The sequence below is a fragment of the Hermetia illucens genome, chromosome 4 (assembly GCF_905115235.1).
Source record: "Hermetia illucens chromosome 4, iHerIll2.2.curated.20191125, whole genome shotgun sequence".
Lineage (NCBI taxonomy): Eukaryota > Metazoa > Arthropoda > Insecta > Diptera > Stratiomyidae > Hermetia > Hermetia illucens.
In genome coordinates, this window is record NC_051852.1 from 119,535,398 (window position 1) to 119,547,493 (window position 12,096).

The window sequence follows — 12,096 nt, forward strand, 5'->3', positions numbered from 1 at the left end:
CACCTTGAAAGCTCGACGGACAGAGAGCTCGGGATCCTCTCCCATTCCTGGTATCTAGAATGCTCTACACAGGAGGGGTATTCCAGCGATTCTAAAAGCTAATATCAGAGCGACTAATGACGAAACAAAATACCACGTACGGGATCGGAATCAAATCTCAGAGCAATTTGAGGTCGTATGTGGAGTTCTGGATGATTGCACATTTTGACCAATACTTTTTTTGAAATCGGTACACTGTCTGTTTGTCTATTTTTTCTTACGATGGAAAGCTTCAAAAGCTATCGTTGGTTCTTGCCGGACGGTTATGTGAAACTTTTACTCATTAAAACCACCTCCTTCCACTCTCCTCGTGGAATTCCAATATGACTGGTTTTTTCCTCTCAAAGTTTCTTATTGGTGGCTTTTATCCGAACTGCGAATCTCTGACATTGTAATAAAATGTATTCTGCGCTCTCTATAATATCCGAGCATTTTGGGTATTGCCCAATGGCGAATCATCCTACTCATATCGACAGAGATATGCTCGATAACCCCCGTGTTCGCTTAAAAGGTCGAAACCTGCTTCGCCACCCAACCTCTCCTGCTATTCCGTGATAGTTTCACTTCATGCGTTGATCAAGCTGACCACCCTTCAAATAAGTAGTCGATGTTTCGGGCTTCATCCACCTATATTTGATAGCATTCGAGCGATCAGTGTTCTTGTATTATGTCCTTTGGTTTCTGCACACTCCCCATGAGATTTAAAGATTCGCTGGTCAATCATTACGGATAAATACTTAAATGTAAGTTGAGAATGTATTGTTTGAGTTTCCACTTTGATCTTCATAGGCGTACCTTTTCTCCGCTTGGTGATAAGTACTACTTTCATCGTACGTTCCACGAGCAATAGACCATTGTTTTCTAACCAGAACTTAATATCATAAACTGCTTCCCTCGCATAAAGCTCGACTTCTTCGAAGAGGCATACAACATCAGTCACTCCAATGTGGTCTGCGATACTAATGGACGCCATACTAGTAGGGAGATCTAGCGTCAATATTCCATTATACATAATGATCCACGGAAATGGGCATAGTTCCTCATGATTTCAGTCCTTCAACTGATTCCCGCACACTTTTCTCATCCAGTGATACGAAATTTGGCAGAAAGGTTGAAACAGTAATCCCCCACACGTGCGATGAATTACATTGTTGCACGTTGAAATTAAGGGGTGAGGAGACTCCATACACGTGAAAGGTGGGTACAAATTAGCAAATAGCAAACATAGCAAACATAAGGATTCGATTAGTACTTTGCGAAACAGATACTTGTTTCGACACTAATTACAAAGGGGAATACCGAGGGGGTACGAAATAGATAATTGAATTCAAGGAACTGTTCTCAGAAACTATTTGAAAAAAAATATGGTGGTCCATTCCCGCAAGGTTTTGATGGATTACCTTACATACAGCATTATACCTGGTGAGGTATTACACCGGTGTCATAACAGTACAGCCAGAAATGAGACAATCCAACGTCTCTAATGCCGAACCACACATTCTGCACTAGTCGTCCTCCACCCATTCTTTCATGATGATCTTTTTGTAAGCTCGAATGGCGGCCACGCCGTTCTGAATGACACACATGAAACCTTTCGTCTCAGCAAAGAGCTCCCTAGCGCACAACCATCTGTTCGACAAATGCAAATCGACAAGTGGCTGCCAAAGACAATTCACGTGTTTACCGTGCATTGCCTTCGACTTCCATTCCCCGATCCGCTCTTGGTCCGACTTCACTCCATTCAGAGGATTGAAAGATCGATCCTTCAAGTTAAGTGGAGTCAGTCCACAGTCTGCCTTACAGACAGCCGCATGCAAGGGACTCGCCTGCTCTTTGCTGTAAAAATAAGCGCGCAGCGAGTCGACTTGGCGACGATGTTGTGCCGCCACGTCAACCGCCCATTGCGCCGATGTCACGAGACAGGTTCATCCGCTCCACGGCAGACTTTGGGTGATGCATTCGGAATTTATACATAGTTGTCCGTATCCACCACTGGACGTTTTCCAGGTCGGTCTTCGTCCACGGCAATATTCCGAATGCATAAGCCAGTGAAGAGATAGCGAATACATTCAACGCGCTTATTTTATTCTTTCCCGAGAGATGCGATTTCAGTGCCAGCTTAACACATCGCAGGAATTCGGACAGCAGAGCATCCTTCAAATCACCAATTCGAGCATGAGCTCCTTGCAGAACTCCTAGATGCTTGTAGAAGTCTGTCTCGCTCATTCTATGTCCGGCATGCGGCTCGTGATGACCTTTGCGGGTGGCTTGGATTCGCCACTTGTTTAATCCAAACTCCATCCGAATATCACGGCTCAACATGTCTATTATTTGCAACAGACCTCTAAGATGGTCGTCAGTACCAGTATATAGCTTGATGTCATCTAAGTACATCAAGTGTGTCAGTTCGCACTTAGCACGTAGGCCATATTTTATTGCAAAACCATGCCCTCTAACTTCATTCAGTAGCCATGAAAAGGGGTTCAGTGCCATACAAAACCAAAGGGAACTCAACGAATCCCCCTGGAAGATGCCCCTCCGTATACGGATGGGCTCTGAGGTATTAGCACCCTTAGATGTACCCACTGATACCTTCCTTCCACCCTTCCATGACTGGCGTCAAAAACTTTATTAGTGTCGGATCAATGCGATATAAATGTAGGACATTGATTAGCCAGGTATGCGGGATGCTATCAAAAGTCTTGGCATAATCGATATAGCAACTAAAGAGGTTTCTTTGGCCTCTAGTTGCTTGTCCTACAACTATCGAGTCGATAATGAGTTGCTCTTTGCAACCCCCCCAACTCGGCAGCGCTTCTGCTCCTCGGACAGAATGTTGTTGGTCTCGAGGTGCGCATTGACCCTTCCACTAATAATGGACGTTATGAATTTGTAGAGAGTTTGTAAGCAAGTAATTGATCTTGTGTCTGCGGGGTCTAGCACCGTGTCCTTCTTAGGGATAAGGTAGGTAATCCCTGCAGTGAGGAAGGGTGGAAATTCCTCCGGCCGACTTATGACCTTATTTATATTGTGTGCCAACCGACTGTGTACGGTGATAAATTTCTTATACCAGAAATTCTGCACCCGATCCAGACCTGGGCCCCTCCAGTTCTTCGAGCTGTTTATCGCTCGTTGAACTTCCTCATCAGTAACAACCACAAAATTCATGCCAGACGTATTGGCATGGCGGGGCCTTCGGTGGTAATCCACTCAGCATGCTGGGCGGGTAACCCCCAAGGTCCACCTAAATACCTAAATAAATAACCGACTGCATATGACAGAAAATTTCTGCTTTAGTGCTGCTGGTCTGCTGGTATTTCCAGTGCTGATCACTCAAACCAATAACAAGAAAGCGAATCTTCTGACCGTGCAATCTGATGGCCGCAACTGCACCACAACACACAAGTGATTGTAGTTGCAGCAGCGACATACCAGCACACAGCCGAGATGCAATCTCATCATTGATTTGAGATAGAATTCCCGGAGTTCCTCGAGATGCATGGAGCCTGGGAATACCTGGTCTATGCAAAGGATCCATATCCGGGAATTCTATACACGCTCTTTGGAACTCGTTCCGAACCTCAGCTGGATGGTGGAGAAGAGTGCCTCTGCGAGTACTGAAACTATTACCTGCAGTGCGGCGTGGTGTTGTTGATGCCGCCGCCTCTGCTCCCATCGACTCTCCGTCACCAGTTTCCCCGATGACCTCAAGTCGAACACGCTCCCTGATGATGGCCTGGATTGTTTCGCTGGGAGTTATAAAGCGGTACTGGTCTGTGACTTGCTGCAGAGTCAAGTGCACGAATTGCGGGTAACGCACGACGAATATCTGGGGCGACAAGAGGCCGTTATTTCGTAGTAGGACCGGATGATGAAGAAGTTCATTTCTTCAGTCCACTTCACACTGCGGAAGTGGTCACCACAGATTGTGGCGAAATAGCTGCAACAGGCGGAGCAATGCTCCTGGTCGCCGTAGTCAGACGACTCCCGCCCCTTATCCGTACCGAAACTCAAATTCCTTCTTCTTCTCATAGATGGATTTGCATTTTATATCTAACTGCCAGGTGTGAGGATAGCTTCCTCATTGAGTAATCTGGAAGACTGCAAAGTTCCTGCACTTTCCTCACCTACACCCTGAGACACTTCGGTGGCGTACAGCCATTCAGACTGAAGCTATCCACCTCTCTTCCCTTTCACAACCGGGCTTTGGACCGGCTACGATGGAGTTATTATTATCAATATTGTCAGACTAAAGATAAACACCAACGAAACCAAGTTCTCTATCTGACGGATTATCACACTCTTCATTTGCTTTAATGAGAGAAGGCGCTTATAGATTTATATATCTAGGAAGCGCTGTTTTTGCTGATGTGCTAGATCTGTTTCCGCTGTTTTTTCCAAAATTTGGAAATACAACTATATAAACGCCAACATCATGTTGAAACTGTTTTGTGTTAATATTCATTCTGTGCTACTATATGACGACATCTGTTAATCGGAAGCTCCAACCCTTTATCATCATTTGGCTACGTCGTGTCATATGGGTGTTTCGGTTCGACACAACTTCGAACGAGGAACTTTGTCGGCGTACGACCCAGTTACTCGAAGACTTCTTAGCCAGAAGTCAGGATAACTTACATTTTAGAAAAAAAGCGACAACTCTATTGTGAGTTATGTCGTTCAATGTAACCCTTTATTCCAAGATGTCGGACGAATGAGTCCTCCTAGAACGACGAGGCATAGAATAGTGGAGCAGGGTTGCAAGTTTCTCGCGAGGTCCTGGAGGGAGCTGAAACGCATTTCAACAAACGGACACCTGCGTGGTTAACGCGGTATGCCACAATTAGGAATAAATATAATTATAATGTTATCAACTGAATAAGAGACAAATCAAAGTTGTACAGATATTGCTGATTACTAAAATTAGATTTGGACTTTTGATGACTAAACTTTGTCGTTTTAATCAGACGCCGAATTAATTTACACGACGGCAATCTTTATAACTTATGTTTGCAATTATTTTTTCCAGGAGGCTTTCCTTATCCAACTGTTAACAATCACGAAATTCTAGAATATTTATCACAAGGAAAACGGTTAGATCGTCCGGAAATCTGTTCAGAAATACTCTACCAACTCATGTTGAAATGTTGGCATGAAAATCCTGAAAGCCGGCCGACGTTTGCTGAAATCGTGAAACAACTTCAACCACAAAACCAGAAAATCTATGTGGACTTCAATTCGCTGGGACCAGACTATGTATTTCCACCAACACGTGAACAAGTACTTGAAAGCCGGATCAACGAACAGGACAATACTAAGCACTGATACCATAGGAACACCTTCACAGAGTCTTACGTAGGTATTAGCCCGGCTATTGTGGAAGACAATATCTGATATTTAGAAACTTGCAAGAGGACACAAAGATGTCCTTAAATATGCAGCAAATTTGAAGAAATGAGAGAGAGAGAGTTTCCTTCGCCCATACAGGGTATCACTTTTTAAAATAGAAACCGAACCCGAATTATCTAAGTATATATGTACACACAAATCCTTGAAATGTTCCATACAATTAAGAAACGTTTCCTGCCGGCCCCCTTGAATGTTCGAATGGACTGTACAAAAATGTATCTATAATATTCTTAGCACTATCTATGCGTATCTTCTTCTATTGCGTAAATTATTTTACTGTTAAGTAACCACCTGAGAATATTCAATATTTTTTGGAGCCATTTTTGGAAAATTACTATACAATTTTACACAATACTGTTAAGCAACATTTTGTAAAGAGAATTTATTTAAAGTTAAAAGGAAGGAGACGAGATAATATATTTAGGAGAATTTTCATTGTAAGCTGTGATTCTGTGATTTTATTGCATTCAGTTAGTGTGTAAGTAACTTAAGGTAAATATGCTTTTAGAAATCAATTATTTAGAAACTGGGTATTCTATGTTTTATGATTTTTTCCACCATCTTAGGGTATATTTTTTTAGGAGTAAAGTTAGTTATGTTTAATTCTAGTTAGATAGGCTAGAGGGTATCGAAGGAAATTATAGCATCTTTGAATATATGTCTGATTGTTGTTGCAAAAAATAAAACATTTACTTAAAAGAGTATTTAATTTCTTTTTACTTTTGCTCCCATCATAGGTCTCAATTTTATTCGACAGTTGGTAAAAAGCAAGTAGGAAGCACAATTCTGTGTTAAGGGTTGGTCTTATCTCCAGCAATTAGCGTGAGACCTTAACTCCCGGCTGTGAGAAGGAATCTGCCGAGGCTGCAGTGTACGAAGGATGTACATGTATCGTCCAATATTATACAAGGTTTCCATTTACCCCTTGGTGGCATTGAAGTGAATATATGTAGACTTGATATATTCAATGTAGAATTATGAATAAATATTCTACCATTTATTTTGTTTGTCCCGAAAACTGCAGCAAACAAGCGAGGATTTTTTTGGTAGTATGGTAGGTGAATGCGTTTACGTACAGTGTTGGACTCTCGCAACAGTACGCTGTCGGACTACTAACTAAACACCTGCCTATCATCAGAGAACTAGCCTGGAACCGTTTGACAAATTACTTTGGGCTAGCCCTCCCACTCGCCTGGCTTTGGGAGCCTAAAAGTGGAGGGGAGGAAAGGAGTTGTCAGTTCAGGGAACCCCTTACCGTCCGATCCCTCCGCCGGTCCAGTTCAATCTTCTTCGCAATAAGGAGAACCCGAATATGCGCAATACGATTCCAGCTGCCAGCGCTCTTCAGCATCTCTCTAACAATGTTGTCTGGAGAGAGCTCCCCTGTGTCTGCATTAAGCTGCTGACGAAAGCCGTCCCACCTCTCGCAAGAGAAAAAGGTGTGTTCAGCGTTGTCCGCTACTTGATTGCAGAACATACAATCAGGAGATCGCGCCTTCCCAGTCCTGTGCAGGTAAGACTGAAAACCTCCATGCCCGCTTAGAAGTTGGGTAAGGAATTAATCAATCTTACCGTGCGTTCGGTTCAAACACGAATCTAAATTGTCGATGAGTCACGCAATCCATCTGCCCCTTGGCTCATTTTGCCAAGACAGTTGTCACTCGGTGAGGGTGCGTTGACGTTCTTCACGGGAAACCACCCCTTTTAAGTTCTGGCCCTTACGGCGGTAGATAGCTTTGCGCTCCTTCGGAAGGAGGGGAACGGGGATCACTCCTGCAGTCACCATCACAGCCGGTTCGCGAAGCTCCCCGCCTCTGCGCTTGAGCAAGGCGCTTTCGATGCACCTCCTTGTCAAGAGCATTAGCCCATACCTCCGCGCCATAGCGCAGACTGTGTTGCTCCCATGAGGAGACGTCTGCTAGTAGATGTAGGGCCCCCGACATTCCCCATTAGCCGACTCAAGGCCGAGACTCCAGCTGCAACCCTGTCCGCTGCTGTTTTGATTTGCTCGAAGAAGCCCATCTTCGAGTCGAGCATTAAAACAAGGTATTTAACCGCTGGTTTTCACTGCATAGTCAGTTCGTCGATCGATATGGGACACAAGGTCGGGATTTTCTTTCTGGTCAAGATGACTATTTCGGTTTTTTCCTAGCACAAGGCTGAAATCGTGAGCAGTCGTCCATCCGCTCACCCGTCGCATCAATACGACAAGTCTGTTTTGCGCCTGTTCAAGAGTGCGGCAACAAGAGCCGTAACGTCGTCTGCATAACCGATCAGGCGCGACTCTTCGGGCATATCGAGTCTCAGCAGACTATCATAAGAAGCGTTCCAGAATCCGGCCCTAGGATGGATCCCTGTGCTACTCCCGACGTGATTTCCATCCTCCTTTGGCCCTCTAGCATCTCATAGAGCAGGGAGCGGACTTTCAGATAATCCCTCAATATCCGCAAAAGATAGCTTGGCACGTGAAATGAGTTTTCTAGTGTGCCTATCTGTCCATCTTGCAGGATTGAAGGCAGTTCTGACATCAAGCGTTATGAGCATAATCCGTCGAGACCGGCGGCTGTGTGCCTCGGCTCGATGAACCGCATCTAGCATTCACTGTGGATCTCCCTGTTCTGAACCCGAACTGCCTTGGGGATAAGTTCCCGGAAGCGCGAATCGCTTCAGCGAGTCTGCTCCTTATGAGCTTTCCGAGCACTTTTTCGGCCATGTCAAGCATACACAGCGGTCGGTATGCAGACAGGAGCTCCAGGTTTCCTTTACCCTTGCTGATTTACGCGAGTCTTGCCACTTTCCGACGACAAGGAAAATGGATTACATTGCATGGTGTTGTAAGCAATGCAATTGTCAATCCTCCTCAATGTGTGAACTATCCACTGCCACTTTCGCCTCTGCACGCCGGCCAAGTTCTTCATTTGTAATGATTAGTGCGTCGAGCGTCCATTACCACCACGCTCCCTAGATGCGAAAAATGGCACCAACAGCTCTACTACCAAACCCTATGTCCATCTCCACGTGGTGGCCGCTGGGAGCTCTTTCTTAACGAAAAGCTGCAGACGGAGAAGGATGAAGGCGATTCTCCCGCGCCTAAAAACGGGACAAATTGTACCAACCTGTCCTCCAAGAATAACGATTTCCGCATTTGCGCAGAGATGAAGTTGCCAAGCAGCTAGCCGATACCCTGTTCCAATATCAGGCTGATGTAACAGCGTTGCAAGAGATGCGATGGACAGGGACCGGTTTCCTGGAGAAGAGTCGCTGCAACATATATTATAGTGGCCACCCAGTAAACCATGTGCTCGGAGTAAGTTTCTTAGTCAGCCAAAAAATGAAACCTGCTGTTATCGGCTTTGAAAACATAAGCGAACGGCTGTACACTCTGCGCTTGTGAGGCAAATTAAGAAATATAAACCTCATTAACGTTCACGCCCCTACAGAGGAGACTGCAGAGTCGGAGAAGGATATCTTTTACGAGGCAGTAGAGCGAACCCTCGAAGTCTGCAACAGATCTGATATCAAAATCATAGTTGGGGATTTTAACAGCCAAGTAGGGAAGGAGCTTGTATTCAGGCGATACGTTGGCCCTCGTAACTTACAGCAAAATACAAATGATAACGGATTGTGGATTATTCAATTAGCAGTGTCACACGAATTCGTCGTTGGAAGTACCTGGTTTGCGCGGAGAGCGGACCACAAGAGTAATGTTGCATTCTCATAGGACGCGTTCACGTGCAGAAATTTATCAAGAACTCCGGCGAGCGGAGAAGCGACTTCACAGACGGAAAATGGGAGAATCGAAAAGTACAGGGAGCAACCACACCAGGCTCCCAAGTTTTACCAACAAGTCAGCAGGATGAAGCCTTACACACCTCGATGTTCATCCTGCCGAGACAAAGAGGGAAATCTAATTTCCGACAGAATGGGCATATTGGAGCGATGAGTTAAGTACTTTGATGAATTACTGAATAACCAGAACACCGCCGAGTTGGAGGTCCCGCCAACTGAAGACGACGGACAAATATTGCCACCACCAAGTATAGAAAAAACAGTCCGTGCAATTCATCGGCTTAAAAATCATAAGTCGCCAGGAGCCGATGGAATTTCCGGCGGATTTGGCGACCAATTACATCAAGTGGTTCATCAACTTGTGCTCAAGTTGTGGAGCAGCGAATCAATGCATGACGACTGGCAACGAGGCATTCTCTGTCTCATACATAAAAAGGGAGATATCACACAGTGCAGCAATTATAGAGGTATCAAGTTGCTGAGTACCATCTATAAGATATCCTCCGCTATCTTGCTGGCCTCATACGCCCAGAACATCATTGGCCCATACCAAACAGGCTTCACTCCGGGTAAATCAGCAATACATCAGATTTTCTCTCTGCGGCAACCGATGAAAAAACTGTTGGAATATGGACATCAGTTGCACCATAAGTTCATCGACTTTAAAGCCGCCTATGATAGCATAGCCAAAGTAAAACTACACGACCATGAGAGGATTCGGTATCCCGACGAAATTGATAAGACCGACTAGGCTGACCCTGACCAATGTGCAATAATAATAATAATAATAATCGTTGGCGCAACAATCCATATTGGATCAAGGCCTTGAAGTGTGTTAGAGCACTTCATTCAAGACCGTAACGGTACACCACAGTACACTGTGGGAGGCAATGTGGTCAGCATTGCGCTCGCCCGAGATTATTACCCTGATTTGGCTCAGATACTCATTCACAGCTGAGTCGACTGGTGTCCGACATCCAATCACGATAACAAATTCCTCTGCCCCCAGCGAGATTTGAACCGCGACCTTCCGCTACGATAGCCCAGCGCTCTAACCACTTGAGCCATCCGGACACTGACCAATGTGCAAGGCCAGATAAAAGTAGCAGGATCACTCTCAAGACCATTCGACATCAAGAACGGTCTACGACAAGGGGATGCCCTATCATGCGTCCTCTTTAACCTGGCCCTCGAGAAAGTGATCCGTGATGCTGAGATAATTCCAAGGGGTGCGATCCTCTTTAAGTGCACCCAACTATTGGTCTACGCTGACTATACTGACATTATGAGAAGAACGATCCGAGACGTAACTGCCTTCATCTACATCGAGCAGGCGGCGCGAGATCTTGGGCTGCACATCAATGAAGGCAAGACAAAGTATATGGTAGCAACGTCAGCACCAAAAACCAAAGAACCAAGAACATCAAACCGCACTGGTCAAATCATCATCATCATCAACGGCGCAACAACCGGTATCCGGTCTAGGCCTGCCTTAATAAGGAACTCCAGACATCCCGGTTTTGCGCCGAGGTCCACCAATTCGATATCCCTAAAAGCTGTCTGGCGTCCTGGCCCACGCCATCGCTCCATCTTAGGCAGGGTCTGCCTCGTCTTCTTTTCCTACCATAGATATTGCCCTTATAGACTTTCCGGGTGGGATCATCTTCATCCATACGGATTAAGTGACCCGCCCACCGTAACCTATTGAGCCGGATTTTATCCACAACCGGACGGTCATGGTATCGCTCATAGATTTCGTCATTGTGTAGGCTACGGAATCGTCCATCCTCATGTAGGGGGCCAAAAATTCTTCGGAGGATTCTTCTCTCGAACGCGGCCAAGAGTTCGCAATTTTTCTTGCTAAGAACCCAAGTTTCCGAGGAATACATGAGGACTGGCAAGATCATAGTCTTGTACAGTAAGAGCTTTGACCCTATGGTGAGACGTTTCGAGCGGAACAGTCTTTGTAAGCTGAAATAGGCTCTGTTGGCTGACAACAACCGTGCGCGGATTTCATCATCGTAGTTGTTATCGGTTGTGATTTTCGACCCTAGATAGGAGAAATTGTCAACGGTCTCAAAGTTGTATTCCCCTATCCTTATTCTTGTTCGTGTTTGTGTTTGACCAGTGCGGTTTGATGTTGTTGGTTGATTCGTCTTCGGTGCTGACGTTGCCACCATGTATTTTGTCTTGCCTTCATTGATGTGCAGCCCAAGATCTCGCGCCGCCTGCTCGATCTGGATGAAGGCAGTTTGAACGTCTCGGGTGGTTCTTCCCATGATGTCGATATCGTCAGCATAGGCCAGTAGTTGGGTGGACTTGAAGAGGATCGTACCTCTTGCATTCACCTCAGCATCACGGATCACCTTCTCGAGGGCCAGGTTAAAGAGGACGCATGATAGCGCATCCCCTTGTCGTAGACCGTTGTTGATGTCGAATGGTCTTGAGAGTGATCCTGCTGCTTTTATCTGGCCTCGCACATTGGTCAGGGTCAGCCTAGTCAGTCTTATTAATTTCGTCGGGATACCGGCACTGGTCAAATGGGAAGAATAAATATAGGAGACTACAACTTTGAGACCGTTGATAATTTCTTTTATCTAGGGTCGAAAATCACAACCGATAACAACTACGACGATAAAATGCGCGCACCATAGCGTCAAAGCTCTTACTGTACAAGACAATGATCTTATGATACCAGTCCTCATGTATTTCACGGAGACTTGGGTTCTTAGCAAGAAAAATTGGGAACTCCGGATCGCGTTCGAGAGAAGAATCCTCCGAAGAATTTTTGGCCCCCTGCCGTAGCTTACATAACGACGAAATCTATGAGCGATACCATGACCGTGAGGGCAATATCTA

At 45.4% G+C, this 12,096-nt stretch overlaps 1 protein-coding gene across 6 annotated transcripts in view; it reads left to right on the forward strand.

Annotated features, from left to right (window-relative positions):
* Positions 1–6,152, forward strand: part of LOC119654679 (platelet-derived growth factor receptor alpha) — a 119,563-nt gene extending 113,411 nt beyond the window's left edge. For all 6 annotated transcript variants that reach the window (XM_038060183.1, XM_038060182.1, XM_038060186.1 and 3 more), the window contains exon 19: positions 5,069–6,152. In XM_038060183.1, coding sequence (XP_037916111.1) covers positions 5,069–5,364 — 296 coding nt within the window. In that variant the 3' untranslated portion in view covers positions 5,365–6,152. The remainder of the gene's footprint in view (positions 1–5,068) is intronic.
* Positions 6,153–12,096: the final 5,944 nt, after the last annotated feature.